Here is a 20,934-nt window from a genome sequence, read left to right as displayed (position 1 = left end):
TCAGCTGCAGCAGCCTGTGACCGTGCTGTGGCTGTGTGAGCTGTAACCCAGCCTGAGGTGGGATGTTGGTCCTGGGCAGGCTGCACTCCACAAACGGCCCTCAGGGAGCAAGGCTGGTCAGTAGGGTGAGTGTGATCGGTGGCATTGCCCCCTCAGGGAGGGACGGGGGGAAATATCAATGTATAAATGTAGGCTTTTAAACCCAACCTCTTCTGTATGCAAGGAGACGGACACAAACCAGAGAGGGTGGAAAGCGGTCCTCTGACCCAGAGCAAACCGGAGCCTGCTGGCAGCAGATGGCAGCACTTACAGCTCCTGGGTGCTCCCCTGTCAGCGCAGGCATCAGGGATTTATCATCCAGGACTGATGCAGAGCAGTGACTGATTCCAGATGGGGAGAGCGGGTTTCGTGCCAGCAGAGACCTCCTCCAGCCTGGTAAATGGGTAACACCTCCGCATCCAAAAGCATGCTGATAACCTGCTGAAGTGACACACCGTGGAAAAGCTCAACTTCCAGGTATTGCTGCTCCTTCAGCAAGGGTCATGGGCTACCTGGGCTGGCTGGAGATCCTGGTATGGAGGCTGCAGAGAGCAAAAAGCTGCCAAGAGGATGTGTGGGAAACACATGTGGCAACCAGACCATGGCCAGTTCCTGTGCAGTAACTCCAATGAGTTTATGGTGACCTCCTGCTGAGGATTTCCGATGTCTGAGTCCTGTGGATCACGCTGCACATCAGCATTTGTGGAACCCTCAGCTCCTTCCTTCACCCAGATTCATAGGTTTGGGAAATTAACATTACATCAGAAACCCATCAAACCTCATTCTGATTCCTGCATTCTCCATAGCTCCCACACCTCTACAGCCTCCTGCACACTAACCTTCAGTGGGACCAAAACTGCCAAGGAAGCATTTCCTTTGATGCACCCTGGCACTCCCTTCCCACTGTCCAGACGGGCAGCCAAGGCACAGGAGCCAAGGAAAGGACTCCAGGTTCTGAACCGAGCCCCATCGCATGGCCTTGCTGTGTGACACCACTGCATCTCTTACCAAACCATGTCAAAAATAAAGAGAAAACTCTCATCCAGATTTACAAATCCCTGTAGGATCTACAGACAAGAACAGCTCAATTAGTGCTGGGTATTCCAGCAGGCAGGAATCCGAGGGACAACGTATGACAAACACCAAATACCCAGGGAGAGATCAACAGCAAGAAGATTTCCATTGGTTCAAATCCAGTTCCTTACAGACATTAGGGCTGAATTCCATTTCCATCAAACCGCCTGTATATTCCTTGTGTTCATAACACATTACGCCATTAAGTTCCTAATGGGTTACCTAAATGAGACTCGCACATTTAGTTTGTTACAGTAACTGAAATGACAGCAAACTGTTTGGGTTTGAGCAGCACCAAGGAGGAAGAGGAACTGTTACATGCTCTGCAGTTTACAAACACTCCTCCCTGACAGGCAAAACAAAACCCAACCATGGAAAGAAAACCACTGTGTGCTCAAAGGAAAAGCCGGAGCTCAGGGACTGATTCAGCTTCCTATTGTTTTCTCCGTGATGATTCAAAATCCCTGAAAAAGTCCTGAATGTCAGGAAAAGCAGAGAGAGGACACTGCACTGAGCTGAATCTTGTAGTGCTAGAGCCTACTTCAGAACCCGCTTCATAAATCAGGATTAACTCCAGTGATTAACTGCATCTGCACAAACACCTGATGCAGTGCTACTTTTTATTACGGCTTTTCACTTGCACACTAACGGTAAAAGGTCCTTTTCAGTTAATGGCTCTGATTAAGCTCCAGACATTCTAAATGTGACCGGATTGTCGCACTAGAGGCTAAACAAACCTCTCCCCTCCTTCCTGATAGAGAGTTCAGCAGCAAAGTGACCCGCAGCCTCCCGCCTCTTTGCCTACTCTAAGGACAGGCATAAGCATCAGTAAACATTTCTTTCACACTACAAGAGAAAGGCAGAAAAGCTGATTTTTAAAATGCAACTGGGTCAGTAGCTGCCTCCAGTAGAATAAATGGGCTGCATGAGTGAGTATGCCCTAAAGAAACATTACTCCCTGGACCTCACTCCTGCTGATGAGGACAAATAGGCCCTTTCAGAGCAGGGGTTTTAAAAGTGCAAAGTGATTCGGGAATACAAGTCCCACAGGTTTCTGCAGTGCCTCTGGAGCACAATCTTCAGGCTCTTTTGAAAATCCCACCCCTAAACTGCACTCAGCTTTGTAATTTCAAAACCCCTGGTGATGCTCAGCCCAGGAGGAACAAGAAGTTCCAGCAACACATCTTTGCAGATAGACACCATCTCTTCATGAAGGATTTTCACACCTCTATCACCATCAGTCAGGCCTCCAAATGGCCCAGAAAAGTAGTTACCTTCATTATACACATGGAGAAACAAGAAGAACCATGAATAAGTGAAAGGACTGGGTTAGTTACAGCCACACAAGGTGTTAGAGCCACCATAAGGAACAGCCCAAGCCTGACCCCCCAAGCCCTTTAAATCAAACCGTTCTCCCTCCCCTGCAGCAGACACGAGCACTGTCCTGTGAAGCTGAACACAGCGCACAGGTACTCTTACACATCCTCACACCGGTCATTCTTCTCTACAATAACAGAGCAACAGCACCTATGTCTTGGCAGTGGCAATGGAAGAGAACGGGTGTTGCAATTACCCCTACTAAGCGGCCTGTTCCGGCTCCGGGATCTGCTTCGCTGTCTCTGCAGTCGTGACCTCCGGAGCAGTCGATAGTAGTAAGATGGTCTCCCAGAACTTTTCCTGCTGTTCATTGACATTTTGGTATCTATTTTACACATAAACACATGCAGGCACAGGTTCACTCTCCCCTCTGGCACAGCAGCAACAGCTCCAGCAGTTAATTCACTGGAGGCTGGTTCTTTGGAGTGGAAAGGGAGAAGGGAAAAGAGCAACTCTTCACTTTACACATTTAAAAAGAAAAACAACAAGAAGAAAACATAAAAAAGAGAGAGAGGAGGGGGTGAAAAAGATCCCGGCACCAGAGAACATGTCTCAGCTGAGGGAGGACTTGCAGCAAGCGAGATAAACTGTACTAACAATTCCTGCCCCCAAAAAGATAAGCCTGCTGGAGTTGGAATAGGAAGCCAGAGTTAGCCTGGGCTCTTGAAACGTGAAGAATAGGCTGGAAGAAATCCTGGACTGGATCCTCTCTTGCCAGACAGCAACATCTGATCAAACTGCCCTGGAAAAGCTCAAGAGCTTGCTGCAGGAAAGCGCTGGGGAGCCTCAGGGTGCAGCTAGTTTCTACCTGCCCCGGCCATCAGATCATTTCGGAGATGAAGGTTCAGGCGACTTGGTCTGCAGCAGGAGGGATCTCCAAAAGACTGGCTTGGGGAAGGGTATAATGATTTCCTGGCCATGGGACACATGTTAATAATCATCATGGAGCAAAAGCCCCGGAAAATAAAGTGAAACTTGAGAGGGGAAAACTTTAATTAGAAGTTGAATGAACAGAGCTCCAGACTCCCCTGGAGGCCCATTTCCTTTCAACATTCAAACTGAGTTATAGCACATCCCACAAATTAGAGAAAGAGCCTATTTACCATTTGGGTTCTGGTGGCAGCGAAGATTCCGCCTCCGGCTCATATTGCTCCAATAAAACCACATTTCAATGGGCAGAATTAACACTTTAAGCCATGGAGGAAAAGAAGAGGCAAATAAAATAAAAGAGACTAACCAGATAAAAAATATCACTCCATATTGAGAGTTCAAAAAGGTCAGAAGTGAATTATCCAGAACCCTTCACAGAAAGTGCTCTGAAGGAAAAGCCACAGACGTTTGTGAAGGCCAAGAGCTTCATGTGCTGCCACTTCTTTACACGAGTGGGCAGGCAACAGAAACACCTCATCAAGTGGGACGAAGCGCAGGAGGACACTTGCACAATCCCCCTCTGCTCTCTGTCCTAGTTCTGGTGGCAGTTTCTCCTTGGGGCGTCTCGTGAAGCTGCAGCATGAGGCAGGTTTGGCTGAGGACAGGCTGTGTTCCCCAGTTAGGAGGAGCATCTTCAGAAGCTTGACGGCTTCCCTGGATTGTACCGTGTGGTACATCCAGTAACAAGAAGCAGAAATGATCAGACTTCAGCCCCCTCAGCATAACAAGTCCCTTCCCTACCACCAACCACCTGCCTTAATTTTAGCATTTCATAACCTTGCACAGTCATGGAAAACATCAGAATTCCACAAACCCTGGATTTCCTTATACTGAGTGGTAAACCTGTGATGTTCATCAGCTGAGAAAGGCCCTTTCAGGAGGAAGAAAGCAGGTCTCAATCTTCAGGGAAGTCCATGCCTGGTTTTGAGGCCACACGTCAGGAATTCAGCGCCAGCTTTTAGGCAGAGCAGGAACAGCCAATCAAGAGGGCAACGCCAAGTTCAGGTCAAGGAGGCAGATCCCAGCTGGACAGCAGAGGCTCCCTCTGCCCCTGGGAGGGGGATGCTGCACAGGGACATTGCTCTGTGCTTCTACCTCATGCTCCATCGCTTCCCACAGCCCCACATCAGATGCCAGCATAAAGGGAAAGGTTTCTGTTACTGCACATCTGCCCTCTTCTTGTTATCCAGGGTCATTGTATTTTTTCCATATTTAGATTAAAAAAAGAAACTAAAAAGCACAGGAACAACTCTAACCACTTTCCAGATGAGCAGAGACTCATCCTGTGCAGGGGATTCAACTCACAAACAGAGCTGAGAACATCTGGAAGACAGTGATGGGGAAGTCTGAAAATACTGAGGTTCAGTTAGAGATCTATTGTAGACAAGAAGCCAAGTACTCAGGTTCATCTCTGCATTTTTGTGTCTTAATAACTGAGCTGGTAGCTCTTAAAAGAATCTTTTACAATTACACTTTTATCACTGGGACTGAATTTAAAGCAGCCGATCCAATTTAATTTTCCTTTTGTCATTCCCAGCAGTACAAAAGGCACTGATGGAAATGAAAGTTTAAACAAAACTATTCTGAAAGCTCCTCCAAGTGCAGACAAGCTGAAAGGGAAGGTTCATGTGTGTTGGTGGGTGACTTGTCCTCACACTATGTGGGATGTGGCAGACTGGGCACATCCTCTACAAGCAGGCAGAAGCCACGTGTCTTCACCCGCTTGTGCTTCAGCTGCTGGACCATGTTGAGGGATTTTCATTTTAATCAAGCTGGCACCTTCAGAAACGCTCACACAGGTGACCATGACCCAGGAGAAGTTAATGAGGGGCTGTAAACTCTCCTGACAGGAGAAAGCAGCTTTGCTATAAGAGCAGGAATGGTTGGAGTTTTGTTCGCTTTCGCCAGCTTGCCTCTGTCTTTCTCACCTCAACAATGTTTTTGAAGACCTGAAGTTCAGTTGCTACATAGCAGCAGGCAACAAAATGAATGACCCATCTGGGAGGGAATGTGACTGGTCTGGACCTTTCCAATTAATCCAGCTCTTGATTTTCTTTCTTTTCTTTTTTCTTTTTCCCTCTTTGCTTTTTGCAAGCCCCATCCTGACACAAGAGCTCTTTTGTACAGCAGAACCTGTAACTTGCAAACGTCAGATATATTAGCTGCTCTGGAGGAAAGCTGACAACATTAAAACCTCTATCTCTAAAATAACACATCACAGTCAGGCTGTTCCCTCCCCAAGCAGGAGGATGAGCTCTGTCACGGGGCTCTGCTGAAGCGCTCAGTGAGGGCAGCAAATGGAGCCAAACCTCGAGGCGATTCTGGGGGTGTTAACTCCTCCTTCCCAACATCAAACACAAACCTAACCCACCAAATTAAGCATCTACCAAACTGTAACACCTCAGTAAAACACCCATTTTGATGCACTGTTGGGGTTCAGAGGGAAATCAGAGCACCCACCACTGACCTGGTGTTCCTGTCTTCTACTGCTGTTACCTGGCCACCGAGGCTCTGCGAACTGGATTTATTTCACCCCTATACCAAAACTAACAGCATGGGAATAAATTCTGCATCAGCATCAGACTAAGTCTGGCTGCAGAGTTACACAAACATGGGCTTGTTTGCTTTGACAGCAAAAGGAGGAGGCTGCTCAGCTGCGGCGGGGCCAGGGGTATGGCTGATAGAAGCTATGTATCGTGACAGGAGCCACATGTTGCGACAGGATACATGCCCATGACAGGAGCCTCCCCAGGGGCTGACACTTGCCTGTTTTAGCATTTGTTTATTCCTTTGTACCTGGAAAATAATGACTGTACTTCAGACCGCACGTTCCGAGGCAGCCCCTAAGACCTCTCACTTTCCTGCTTTCCCAAAGGGCTTTAAAGGGAAACAATCATTCCTCTTAACTCCCTCGGATTTTATTGGGAATTCCTTTTTCTGAAAGTGAAAGTTCCTGTGTTCTGTCTTGTGGGGCCCAGCGTGGCCCCAAAAGCTCTGTGTGTACAGGTATGAGGTACAGTGATGTGTCCACACACGTATTAACGGCCCCTGAGTTCAGCCCTCTGTTTGGAAACAACAGCTTTCATGATTTCATTTCTGTCTCCCAAAGAAGTGAAGTGAGGCTTTCAGAAGGCCAAACAAATAAGCAAGGAAAGCAGGGAGGAGTGGTGGGTATCAGCTTAACTTCTGATTTGCATTAGGTCCATGAACTACAGAAGGATCATAGAGAAGCTGAAAAACATCAAGTTGCAGCCCAGATTTCCCTGTCAATGTAACTGCTCTACCTCTGATAAGTGATTATATTCCTTTCACAGTCTGAGGCAGGAGGAATAAGGGAATAATCTCTACAAAATACCTGTCTTTTAAAAAGTAAAAGAAACATAAGAGTGCTCTTGTCAGTGATCCCAGACACTCTCAAGATGTGCCTGCTTGAATTTGCTCACAAGTCCTTTGCAGTCTGCAGTTCAGCACACTGGAAGCTGGAAGAATTCCAGGCTTACTGCCTTAAGGCTACCAGGGATACATAAACTCATACGCAGAGCCAGAGGAAGGCAATTTCCGCTGTGTAAGGATAACGTAACTTTCAATTCAGTTGCACCCATAGCAAAATCTTCAGTGACATATTTGTTTGAAGAGCTAAAAAGGGAAGTTTCATACACACAATTAAAAATAAACTACATCTTATTAATATTTTAATGGAAAACTATGATTATTTTATAACTATGCAAAGGGAAATTAATTTCCTTACCACCTTAGCCAGAATGTAGCAGGTTTTTGACAGCCTTGCACCGAGGTGGTACAAAGATTAAGGACCAAAATGAGAAATCAGAGAATCACAGAATCACAGAGTGGTTTGGGCTGGAAGGAACTCAAAGCCTCATTCAACCTGGCCTTGAACACTGCCAGGGATGGGGCAGCCACAGCTTCTCTGGGCACCCTGTGCCAGCACCCTCACAGTAAATAAACATTTACATTACATTTAAGCATAAAATTCATTGCTCTCCAAGCAAGAGAAATAAAACTAAAGCCTAGAGATTCTACCTCTACTTCCCAGCAAGTCTATCAACACACTGAGCTTCAGCCCACGTTTGCTTTCTGTGTACAGGCAGCAGCTTCTGGACAGTGGCAACAGAGTACGACATTCCAGCTCCAAACCAGCGCGGAACAGGCAAACAGGAGGGGGGACAAACATGTTATTCCCTGTGCTGGAAGGACGTGTAGTGCTTTGTGAATAGCACACGCAGTGATTCCCATCGGAAGGGCTGCTGGGTCCCGGGCAGGTTACAGTAACGCCAAGGAGAGTCAGTGTGTCTGAGAACCCGACCGGCGCCGCTTCCTGAGCCACGCAATGGGCTCCGGATTGCGGGGAAACAGGGAAGAAACACACGGACCGGCCTCAAAGCAGGACACGTTTCCTGATTACTTCCCAGTAGAACAATAGAGCTAAAGAACAGAAACGTTTTCAAACCAGCTTTCAGCTAGCTGGGGAACCCAAAATAAACCCCAGTAACTCACTCTAAACTGACTGACGTGTATCCCTAGCGATAAGGAAACGCTACTTGGGTAAGTTGGTTTATAATCTGACTGGAAATGATGCTAATAAAATTTAGAATGTCAAAATCTAGAAGATTTGTGCTATGATTTCCACACACCTAATGAAGAAATTAAACACATGGAGTCCCAACACAAACTGAAGAAACTCTTACCAGAATCCAACATCCTGTGCCTCAAACCAGCCTCTGCTGCTTCCAGCAACCCAGGAGAAACAACCCCATGAGTGGCAAAGTCTGCCTTGTATAGCAACAATTCCCGTATCCAAAAGAAGTATCTTGTGCAGAACCTCACATCAACCAAAGCTGCTCCTACAGCAATGGGAACTGTACAACACTGCTAGCACTATGCATCCTTCATGAGTAGCTGCTGGGAGGAAACATTTGTTTAAGCCTGATTATTCTTTAGAAAAACCTTATTACTAAAACCAAATGTTAACAAAGATTCATTGAGTGATTAACGGAGTAACTTCAGCTCTAGGCTTCCAAAGATCTCCCATTTCTTTCTCCAAGACAAAGCGAAAGCAGTTCTGTGCATGACCTCTGTGAGCTGACCCATGGGGCGCTCTGGGAACTCAACCTACAGCCAACTCAAGCGTGCTCATTGAAATGCTTTTACTCCTCTGAGCAGTTGAACTAACTCTGCTGTTTACGGGGGTCACCTCAGCAGCCAGCCTGAACCAAACACATTTCCTCTTGGCAGAAGGACCCCCTTATAAAGAATTTCCTTGAACAACGTTGGCACCAGCTCCTGCTCAGTGCCAGAGCAGCAACACAGCAGGCACTGGCTGTACCACAGGCCAAGGCTGCTCCAGGGATTTCTGTCAGTGGGAGAATGAATGGGGAAAGTTGTATGGATTGCTCAGAGGTGATTCACTTCAGTCTTGTAATGCCGCTGTCCGGAAATTTGTTATTTACAGTAATACACTATGATGGGATTTTTTTCCCAGAGTTGGGCTAATATTAATCCCGACATTTACCACATGGAGTGCAAGTTTTCTGCTTGCCCTGACAGAAGGGAGTTTGAGATTAGATATTAGGAAAAGTTCTTCCTTTGAGGGTGGTGAGACATTGGCACAGGGTGCCCAGAGAAGCTATGGCTGCCCAATCTCTGAAAGACACGTATCCATCCTGAGCAGATGCAGTCTCCGTTACTCACAGTAAATAGCAGAGACATGCAACTTGTTTGGTACAGGAATCATCAATCAGAGTCACAGACCAGCCCAGGTTGGAAGGGACCTCAAAAGATCATCTGGAAAGGGAGCTCAGCTGATAAACTGCTATGACCAAAGAAGACTTAAACATTGCAACAGGTGGCACAGAAGACAAATGGTCAAAGACAAGTGCTGCCAGCCAAGTCTCGCAGAAAGCAGCAGCCAGCAGTGCTCTGTGCCAGTGAGGAGGAAAGTGCAGAAACAAAGAGGGAAGTCTAAGACCTAATGAAGGGCTGCACGTGGGACTCTGATGTTCAGCTATCACTAGTTCTTGATGCTAATACAATAACACATCACATGCTGCTCCCTACCCACATGGACATGAATTAGATGCTGATCTTCCCCATCTGCAAATTTAAATTAAAAAACCATCCCCTTTAGGTTAGGAATGTAATTATTAGATGTAATAATAAGTTACTGTAATAAACTGTGTATTCTGCATGAACTTGCATCCAAATATTCATATAACAAAATAAATTAACTCCTAAAAACATTTACTCTCTAATTCAGTAGTGAACTTGCTGGGGTTTTGCTGCAGGGAACAAGCTGATAAAAGTTTGGCATCACTGGCTTCTTATGCCAAATTTATTAGTTATTATTAGCAAAAGTCTCAGCTATTTATTAAGTGTTCTAATACACCAGCTTGCCAATGTGGTGTGCTAGAAGGTCAGAAAAACCAGCTGAACCTTTCTGAATGTTGCTGCAGGGCACCACAATCCGTGTTCGCATGAAGTCTGGTCTGGTTTAACTCCAGGTGGGAGAAGAAACGGGTTTTACAGGTGTTAGAGTTAGTGACTCACTCTGTGCACAAACAACATGTACCTAACCTGAGGAACCCAGTTTGCTCCAAGGGAAGCAGACACTTTCCTGCTCACCTCCTGAGGCAGAGCTGCTTCCAAAGGACACATGGGAGGTACACAGCTGTATGAATCAGCACTTGGGGTGCTTAATCTCATGATAACATCACACTGAAAGCAGCATCTATGTTTACAAATGAAATGAAAGATGAATGTGATTCCACATGCTGTGTAAAACTTACTTCCTGATTAATTGATTAGACACTTCCAGTTCATGTTTTAATGCCTGATAACGATCTTATGCTCCTAGAACAAATCACTGATTTATATATACATACAATCCAAACTCCATTTTTCATGCGACAGATTATTTTCTTCCTTTCCTTGCCACATAATTTGCAAACTACACTACACATAGAGTTGCTTGTTCTGTTTGCTTTTTGGCATCAGATTACTCTTCCAAGGAATATTCTGGCAAGTCTTTATTTAGCCATCTTCCTTATCAGGCTTCCATGACGGTTATCACAGAAACACCGTGTATTTTAAAAGAAGACCCTCTTAGCAAGTTAAAGCATGAAAATGTAACTATTGTTTTTAAAGACCGGTTCACAAAACCAACTGGAAATCAGTTTTTAAATACCATTGTGAGGGTAGTTTCTGTTATTTTACATTCTTCCTTCTGGCACCACACCACAGTGCTGGTGTGAGAGAAGTTATTGTCCAAGTGCAGCTGATTGCAAAGAGTGAAGAACCTCCTTGAAATAACAGAAATACAAAAGACAATGAGAGGGCAATGCCAGGGACGGGATGTTCTGTGTGGGAACTTAGTGGAAACAACTCTTATGCCCAGTCTTCCCCTCTGTAACTATCTGGAACAAGAGTAACAATCTGGTCTACATATACCCATTCCACTAATACAACCATCATGTTTTTAGAGGGAACAAGCTACAGCAAAACCTCTTCCTACTGAATTTCTACTCTTTATTCTTCTAATTCTCTCTCTTTTACTGGGTTAACAAATCTAACTCTTTCCTTGAGCACCTGCAAAGGGTGTACAGTGACAGCTTGCCTTCATGGTCCTCATATACCCATGTGGCAGCAGTCTTCAGTGGTCTGGTTTGCAGGGTTTGTACAACTCCTTAGTTCAAATGACACACTAAAGCAAAGAAAGCAAAGCTTTCTGATACCTGTTCGGTGTTCTATTTAAAATAGCTGGGTGGCCTCAAAACAATCTTTATAGGAGAGACAAATAATACCTCCCAAGTGACAGAGCACGTGCTTGCTTATGAACAGCAATGCAGGAACCATCACACCATTTCCTTCTTCTCTACCCTAAAAAAAGAACTTGCCATTGACTCCTGTGCTGAACCTCCCAGCAGGGACTCCTGAAGTAAACACGGAACTCTTTAAACAGAGCTAACACCCAAACAGGGCAAAGAACTGAGCCATACTGTGCCTGTGCATGAGCACGCTACATACATTCCTTAGGTTTTCATTACAGAGAATAAAATGGGAACACCTGCAATGATGTAAAATTGCAAACCAGATTCTACAAAAAATCAAATGTTCAGTGTGATTTTGATAAAAATCACAACTGGGTCTGTAATACCTAAAATGTGCATATATATATATAAAAAATATATACATATATCTCACAGCAGAAGGAGACCCTCCCACCCAGCCCTACCAGATGCTGCTTCCCAGCTTAAGCTATGCAGTCAGTCTTTGCTAGTCTCAATCTAAGTCAAAACTCGACTTATCTTTTTATTTCTAAATCATCCCCAGGATAAGAAGAGAATCTCTTTTGAAATGCAAAGGTTCTGTAATAAAATTTAGGAACAACATATGGTACAAATATCAAGCGTGAACATCTCTTCCCATCTTGTACGTTTCAAAGGCTGTGCAAACAGCACTTTTCCCTCGTTTTGATCCTGCAGCCAAAATGAGTCATCTGTGAACAATTATGGCTCTGGCAGGGGCCTGACTGTTTGAGAATGAAAGGAAACACTTTATTATTGAAATGAACAGTATGCCAAGCCAAGAGGCAACTGCAGAGCAATGTTAAAAGTCTTTTGTCCTCCTTCAGCCAGCAAAATCGAAAGCACTGGATGCAGCACTCTCCTCTCAAGAGCCTGGTAACACCTCATTTCACCATGGGCAGTGCAAGCGCATAAGGAAGTGTGAGCTGTGGAGATGAGCAAGTACAGCTACAGCAGGGAAGGAACACGGAGCACCTTAAAGCAGGAGGCCTGGCTTGAGAAAGTGTTGGTTATTCTTGGCTTAGTTCTCCCAGAGGAGCTGTGAACATATTAAAGGAACTTACAGTCAGAGGCCATGGAGCTGAAACCTGAAACTATGAAAGGATGTTTGTTGGGATTTGGTACTGGCTGAATTTAACAGGCTCTTCTGAGTGGGGTGAAGGGAATTCCCCTTGATGAGAAAAAACAACATCATAACAACTTAGTAGGAACACTGATCTTCCCATGTGCAGCCCATTTCCAGCACTGATACTGCTGCACCTGGTTTCCATGCTGACTGTCAGGAGGGGAGAGCCACCTCTGAAACTGTGAGGGTAACTGTGATGCAGGCTGTGCACTAAGAGGTGGACAGGGCAGGTAACTGGGAAGGTCACTGGTTTGATGGACTTGGAAATAAAACAAGCAGGAGGTGATTTAAAAATTGGACTATGAACTACATATGAGCAAATAATTTCCAATCCATGCTTGTCTTTTCTTCCAAGAGCAGCTTGCAGAGGGAGGAGGAACAGTATGGTAACCATCACCCTGAGCCTACAGCCTATTTAAAGGCTGTTAAGGTGGTTGGGATGCCAAGGGAGAGCAAGGTACACACAACTGCCAGGGAAGAATCTGGGAAGAGTGCATTTTGCATTCTGAAATTGAGTTCCAAACCCCAACAAAAGATATGTTTGAGGAAGAGCTTAAGATTCACATTCTGATAGCAGGACCTCTCAGGTCAGGACATGAGCTGAAAAATACTCCTTACTGTTTCTGAAAGTCTGAGCTTTGAACACCAGATTACATGGCCATGACCACAGCCTGGGCAGCACTGATCCCCAGATCTAAGCAGAGGGTGCTGTACTGCACATGGAGAAAGCTGCTGAGTGTGCTCCTGGAACTGAAGGGATGTTGGAAGGTCCCGTTTCACTCGTTATACAAATGTGCTTTTGCTCCTTACAGAACTCACAAGGATCCGGGGCACAGATATCCTTCAGGCCAACATCCAAGCAAGGCTGTCTGGCAAACGCTGTCAAACCCACAGTGGTAAAACACTTAACAGCAATGCTGAAAACAGACATCAAGAGCAGGAATTTCCCAAAATGCTCATTCCTTGCAACTCCACACAGCAGCCTCTACCTTTACACAGTATGTAGTAATACTACATGGCAGGTATCTTGTTACAACCCCAGTCATCTGGAATCTAACCTTGGCAGCAACTGGAGTGCTCTTTTGGGTAGGTCATGTCAGTCATAAACTCCATCCCATCACACACATAGCTGTGTATAAATCAACACAATGCAGGGTATTGTGCAGCTTTTGCCAGCGGTGCCTGGGCTTTGCTCTGCATACATTAACTGCACACCTCTATTCACTTTGTCTCAACTCTTCTGAGCATTCCTAAGGAACAAACAAGCCCTCAGAGTCCAGCAATGATTTCACTATTCCAACGGAAATCAGGCAGTTTCAAATTAAGCCATATAAAACAAAGACAACTTCAATGTCTCAGCTCTGGGCACATAGAAAAGACATTTGTATGCACCAAGCACAGGGCATGGAAGAGGAGGGGAAGCCTGTTCAGCTGAAAATGCCAGAAACCCGGAGTGCCATGTCAGCACTTCTAAGCCTAATGGAATACTGTTATATACTGAAGACAGACCTGCATTCTAACACCGCTTAAAGGGATGTTTTCCCTATCACACCACTCTTTCGTAACACGTGGACACTTTGAGGAGAGCCTAACGCACTATCTTTAACCTTGTTAAAGCCGCCCTTCCAGGTAAATTCCTTCATTACCACCGTGCTCTAACCCGCCAAATGAACACTCGGGTTTTCCTTCAGAGCAGCTCCCCGCGGTCTTTTGTCTCCCCATCGAAAGCCCTTGGCGCAGGCAAGGGAAGGCAGCGGCGTGGGGCCGGAGGTCGGCACCGGGGCCGGGCCGCTCCGCACGGCTCTGCTGCCGCCCGCAGGCAGGACGGCGCCGGCTCGGCTGAGCCTCGGGACTCGTGGGTTGTACCCGGGAAGTGCCGCCCTTGCCGTGGAGGTCGGTCCAAAGAGCCCCCATTAACCACGTACACAAGTGGTTACGCTTCCTCCCGAGAGCTGTTCTCCCCTCAAACCCTTTTTGCGGAGTGCAGAGCACACACACACACCCCCAACCGGGAGCAACCACCATGGCCAGGTCTTTTATACTTGTTATTTTAGCTGAATAAACTTTGCCTTTGGCATTAGAAATAGCCTACGAAAAGAAATACAGGGTCACACTCTGCAATTGCTGTGTACAGGCATTTTCATTAACAGATGCCAAAGAGCATTTAAAAAGCCCAAACAAACAAACAGAAAACCCCACATCCATTTTACTCGGTCACAAACGCCAGTGAAGAATTGGAGTGAGTTCCTCAAGGCTTCAACACCAACCAGTAAAAGAGAAGGCTCTCAGGAGACCTTAGAGCAGTTTCCAGTGCCTAAAGGGGCTACAAGAAACCTGGAGAGGAGCTTTTGACAAGGGCTTGTAGGGAGAGGACAAAACCCAAACCACAAACCCTTCTGCTCCGTACTCGTATTTCAATGAGACATGAAAGGCAAAGAACTAGTGCAGGTGAGGCGGCTGCAGTGCAGCTCAGCAGTAAATGCAGTGGCAAACCAGCAGATTTAACTACATGTGGGCCTTATTGTGGTTGCTGTTAGTGAAAACAGCACTTGGGGTGCTGTATCTGAGATGAGGGTGTCCAGACCTCACGTACAAAGAGGTAAAGATGGGGTTCTTTTGGCTTGTGCTGCATTTTCTATTGCATGAAAAAAGGAGTCAATTGAGTAGGACGCTGAGCAGCCCGAGGTCAAACCAGCACAGCTCTCTCACACGTGCTTACTTCCAACAATATGACTAAATGAAATCTAAACACTGTAGGTTTCATTACTTCCATCTGTAGCAGCACACAGGCCCAGGTACACTCACATTCTTTCACCCAAGCCAGCTCGGGGCCAGGATGAAGGTTTTACAGCACTGCCTGGTAATGTTCCCAGCTTTCCCAAGCTGCCTTTTTCCATGGCATGCTAAAAAGCACATGTGAACCTAATAATTGCTAATCCAGTGACTATATTACTTTACTGCACAGAGCTGACTTAAATGTGCCAGCAGCAAACAATCCAGAGATAGAAATGAATGCCTGAAATACACCTCTGCTTTCCAAAATACACTGGATGCAACTGGTAACCCGACATGAAACATGCCCTGTGCCCGAGGCAGGCTTCTGACAAGGAGCAGTGTGTGACTGAGATGAGAGCAGAAGGTGACAGATCTGAGTTTATGGTGTCCCAGCCTTGTCCGAGTCACTGCAGCACTCGAAGCAGACCTCAGGTTATCTGTTTTCCCTGCTAAAAGGGGATCAGAAGCGTATTCAAGCCCACTTGGAGTTAGTTACATGGTTTATTGCTGCACTGTAAGAGCCTTGGTGTGAACAAGGTAAGAACCAAGGTCTTGTTTCCACTTTCTGAGTTATTTCCCAAACCCACTGCGACCTTATGCCCATTCCCAGCCAATATTCCCGTTGTTCAGTGGATGTGGCACCAAGTAGTGCCAATACAGTCAAACGGGGTCCCACAGAGTGTGGGGTTTGCCACGGCTGCCCTACCTCAAGGGCTGTTCTACAGCTCCTGACCCAGGGGCACAGCCTCCCTCACTGGACACACAGAGCACTTCCACAGTGTGGCAAAGATGACTAAGAAGCCTCACCAGGAGAGAGGAGAAGGTGGTGGGAGCTGTGGGCTATCTGCCAAGCCTCTCCACTCTGCTTTCTCATTTTTAGGTTCTGCTCTGTGCTGGAAAGTTTCTACTTCTGCTCTGGTTTCCGTGGCAACCGCATTTCTTGCCTTTCTTCTCCAGCATTACATTTTTTATTTGATTTCCCTCCTTCCCAAGACACGACTTGCTTTTCCTTTTGAAGAACAGAATTAAGTGTTGGCTTCCCTTTGGTTGGGGCTATTCTTAAAGGAGGTGAGAGAGACTTGACTCTCAGTCTGATGGAGAATCTGTGTATATGAAGAACAGAGATGCAGATCTTCCAGGTAGGAACGTCAGGGGATTCCCTTGCAAAACCCCCATTTTCCTTTACTCTCTTCCATGTAGTGAGGCTACAACATGTAAGAGTTCCAGATGCTGTGGGACCCAGGCTGGTTGTTTCTATGAGACCAGCCATGGCCATTTTATCTACAAACTAAACGTTCAGTATTTGATGCTTTAAAGCATTACTTGCAATTGCTGAGCAGTGCCGGGGGAATACCTACCGGTGGAATGGTTGTAACTGCACCAGGAATGCGCTCTTCAGTCCTAACTGCAAGAACATTTTCACACATGAGCTCCTCACATGGCTGGGAGCAGTACGAGGGTGGGTGTCAAGGTGAAGGGCCCCTGCCCATCCTCACACAGAGCACACAAACCCCTCAGAACTCATGGAGCAGAAGGTAATGAATTTGTCTTGCCCTTACCCTGTCAGGACTGAATTAACCTGACAACCTGAATTCATTTGAGAATGAAATAAAACTCATCAGCACAGCAAAGCTGGATTTGATCTAGTTGTTTGGGTTTTCCCAGCTTTAGGTTCATCATGGACAGAACTGGTTTACATGCTGCAAAGCATTAAAATAATACAGGTCTTCATCCCATTTCAGTAGGAATGATCCTCTCCCCATCTAAATTCTCCAGCACGTTCAGGCCATAAACTGACCCTCCTGTAGGGTTGTAGATTACAAGGTTTTAGTCTTATCTCTGCCTGGTGGGATTTCACAGCAAATTCTTTCAGGACTGAATAATTAAAAGCAGCAAACCCGTGGCATTTGGCTCACTTGGCAACACAAACAAATCTGTCCACGGGTGCTATCTTGTTTGCAGCACATGTGCACAGATTTACATGTAGGATTGAGGCTCAGTGCTCTGTTTGCTCAGATTTCTCATTATTCACTACCCCAAGCATAAGGTAAATTATGTAAAGACAGAAACTGGAACAACTTTTAAGAGTGAGCTGACCTTATGATCATCCCAAATGAGTTTATTCACCTCATTTTGCATGTTTTAGATTCTTACTACTCAGAAGACATAAAGGAAATGGGCAAGAAGTGCCAGTCCAGTCTTCCATGCTTGGTTCATGCTTCCCTCCTCTTGAATTCCCTCCCTCAATGAGTATCTAGGTCAGGAATTGACAGGATCTTATATAAATCTGGCAATGTTCAGCGTGTTTGGCAGCCAAGCTATTTTAATTGTCAAATATTAAATAGAAGTGCCAAGATTTGTGTTGTAAAATCCCATTACAACCTACACTGTGCATAAACTCCCCATCCATTGGTTTAACTGCAGGCTGGATCCCCCAGTTTGAGAAGAAGTTGGGAGGAAAGTTTTACATTCCTCAGTATGGTCTCCTCAATTTCTATTCTTTAAGCTGACAGGATTTGGGATTCAAAGAACTGCTTTAAGTGTAGCCCCCTAAATTACAGCCATAACATGTCTTTTATGTGGCTACGGACAGGCTCCGTGTCTCCACTGTTTCAATTCCCAGAACAGGGATTGATTCAGACAGACAGCAGCTTACTCAGCTGCTGTGCTGAGGCGAGAACATCCAGGCAGCCCTTGCTCATCTTTGCTTGATTTAATGGCTTGCTGGCCAGACTACAGAGAGCAGCTCAGTAACTCACACATCAGCGTGGCATGATTTGTTGCTTGCTGTTCCTCATCTGTAATTGCAACAAGAAATGCTCATCAATCATTACAGCCTTCCAATATAATATTTTAAGATACAGCAATGAAGAGGCTTCAACCTGGCGTGTCTTGTTGAAAACATGCTAATCTTGCAAATCAAGATCTGAAAGCTGCTATCCAAAACAGAAGCCTTAGGAAGGCTGAGAACCACTCACCACACATGCTCTCTGTCCCTAAGGTGCATCATCACTCTCTCCATGGAAAGAACCAATATTCCTCCACTTAGTGCAGGGACAAGAAGAGGCTGCAAGTAAAATCTGCTGATCTCCATTGCGTGGTCATTAACACCCAATGCAAGTCACAGAATCAAAATGTTTCTGGTGATGGTTCTGGTCTGATTAATTTACTGGTGTCAGAGGATGCTCCATTCATCCTACTGCACTTCCCATTAGATATAATCCTTTTTTCTTTATCACTTTTTTAACTACGTGACAGTACAATCATAGCCAGCAAAGACCCCTTCTAAGGATGAAAGTGCGAACTTCAGTGGCAGTAATTCCTGGCTTCATCTTAAATGATGCAGAACTATAGTTTGACAAGAAAATGTCCTTTTCACAGTCTCTGTATCTATAGAGCCATGTGATCACCATTACAAACAATTCCTCACCTCTGTGAAGCACAACCTGAACAGCATCATCACTTTGTTCTCTGGGCCATGGGAACCCGTCAGTATAAAGCAGGGCTGGGAGGTGATGGAGCTGCACTGTGTCCCTCTGCCATCCCTATCACCCTAAGCCAAAATTTAGAACTTTTCTCTACCTGTGCTGTTAGCATCACACCTTCCCTGTAACATCCACATTGGGATTGCTCTCCTTAATTTCCTGCATTCTAATAGAACACAACTTAACACAATTTATTGAGGCTATTAAAATTCAGAAAACAAGCTTCTCTGTGCTCCATAAAGCACAGCAAAGTCATCTGCTGCACTCAGTAAAACTGCTGCCTGAAGCCGTGCAGTAACTCAGCAGAGCCTGAGCAGTAACTGCAGGACCCCAAAAGCTGCACACTGCAGATATCCATTAGTGCTATGTTTGCAGCCACGGGTGCCAGCTGCACACACACACCACAGCCCGAGGTGGCTTCTACACCTGGAGAAGCAGGAAAACACATGCACAGTATAAAAATGTAGCAAGAGTTTGGAGAGTTTAGGCTGTTGCATTCAGCCGGTAGACACCACCTTGCTCTACTGAAGACTGGTTGCCAGCAGTGGCTTGCTGAAGTCAGCAATGCGGCCCTCAATGTTCTTGTAGGAAGTCAAGGGAAACTGTAGCTTCCAGATCTGTGTAAAGTTGCATACTCCACACTCAAGCCTTAATGCATATATTTATTCAATAAAATCACTCTATTCAAAACAAGTTACCAAAAAGCAGCTTGCATTTAGACTGCCTTGAAGAAGAGATGTCACACTAGAGATTCTTCCAGTTACTCATAAAACACTGAGCTGTTTAAAGTCATCTGTCTTTGAGAGGTAATTATTAAGTGAATGTAGAATATAATTGGTCTGAATACCAATAAACTCGTGTTAGACACTGAGTAAGCACTACAGGCAGGTGATGAATTGCAAAAGTAATGCTACAGCAGAGTGCAACTTTCTGCTGAGCCACCGTTTCCTGCTCCAGCATTGCACAAAATAACCTGCTCATTTCTAATACACCCCAGAATTAATTACTCAAAATAAAAGAGGCCTTGAAAGTGTTCCCAGACCTTGCACCATGCTGGCATTCATTTGGCTTTTGTTCCCTTTCTTTCACCTAACAGGGAACCTCAAACCCATTGCTAGCTACTTCTTTATAGTCAGCTGCACTACATAGGGATTTCTTCCAGATTCCTTCTCTTCCTAAGGGTGTCCATGACCTGCAGACTGCAGCAAACACTCTAGTCACGATACTGCTATTAAAATATTAAACTGATGGCCAACAGCACTTTGTATTTCATGTCTCTGAGTGGATTATGATAAAAATCTAGTTCAGTTTTGGAGATTCAGTCAAGCAACGGAAATATTTGAGACCAGGATCCAAATTTCTCAAACATACAGTGCTGGGATGGAATTCTCCAGGGACTTCCAGGCAATTCTGCTCCAGCTCCAACAAGACAAATCCTTGGCTTGTTATTATTAACAGCTGGAAATCTTTATTTCCCTACTCTACAGTAAGGAGAATTCCAGCTCATTCCCAAATCTTGTCTTTCTTTATGGAGCATGTCCCTGACCATGGCAGGGGGGTTGGAACTAGATGATCTTAAGGTCCTTTCCAACCCTATTCGATGATTCTCTGCAGGTTTTGACCATGGGACAGCTGTGCGCTGTCCACGTTTCACTTGACAGCTCTCCACAGATTTCCATCAAGACACAGAAATCACACCAAGTTTCTAGAGAAGTTTAGCTCATGTCACGTTTTCATCACTCCCCCGACGAGTTCTGACAGCAGCTACCTGCCTCCTCCTCTGCTTTCAAAATAACCTTGTCATGAGCAGGACTAGCAACAAGCACAAACCTCCTCTAGAGAAGAACCAACACAACTGACAAAGTTTGCACCAAATCATGACCAGAGCATTTTAAGCCTTCTGGGCACAGTTACAGCCCCATTGGCAGCCCTGCATTCATGTAGAAAGAAAACATGGGAGAAAGAGGCAGATCCAAGAAGCACAGGAACCATTCAGCAGCCAAACAGCTGCATGCTGAGAGCAGGACTCTCACAGCACAATTCATTTCCAGTCAGGCCATTGGCACTGCACAGCCCTGGACCTCAGACAGGCCCGAGCATCACACAGAGAGCCTTGAAACCTCGCTGTGTCTTTGAGAGATAATCTGTGTGGCCATGGGCAACCCCCATTAATCTCACTGACCTTTAGTTACCACTTCGTCTGCTATGAGAGTAGCTCTTTATCACTTCTGGAGCACTTTGCCAGCTGTGGATGAAAACAATTATGCAAAGAGGAGGGTTTGGATGGCTTTTCTAATTGTCAGAGACA

At 45.6% G+C, this 20,934-nt stretch overlaps 1 protein-coding gene across 5 annotated transcripts in view; it reads right to left on the bottom strand.

Annotated features, from left to right (window-relative positions):
* DAB2IP (DAB2 interacting protein) overlaps positions 1 to 20,934 on the bottom strand; it is a 207,943-nt gene that overhangs the window by 137,503 nt on the left and 49,506 nt on the right. The window contains exon 1 of one of the 5 annotated variants that reach the window (XM_061352504.1): positions 2,687 to 2,989. The exons of 2 other annotated variants lie outside the window; for them this stretch is intronic. In XM_061352504.1, coding sequence (XP_061208488.1) covers positions 2,687 to 2,828 — 142 coding nt within the window. In that variant the 5' untranslated portion in view covers positions 2,829 to 2,989. Of the gene's footprint in view, positions 1 to 2,686; positions 2,990 to 20,934 lie in introns of those variants that run through there. 2 more of the 5 variants (XM_061352503.1, XM_061352502.1) reach the window with 2 other exon arrangements.

The sequence above is a fragment of the Neopsephotus bourkii genome, unplaced genomic scaffold (assembly GCF_033783945.1).
Source record: "Neopsephotus bourkii isolate Nb327-2 ecotype Australia unplaced genomic scaffold, CSIRO-AGI_Nbou_v1 NB_659, whole genome shotgun sequence".
Classification (NCBI taxonomy): domain Eukaryota; kingdom Metazoa; phylum Chordata; class Aves; order Psittaciformes; family Psittacidae; genus Neopsephotus; species Neopsephotus bourkii.
The sequence above is the reverse complement of the archived record's forward strand: the minus strand, read 5'-3'. Positions and strand labels throughout refer to the sequence as shown.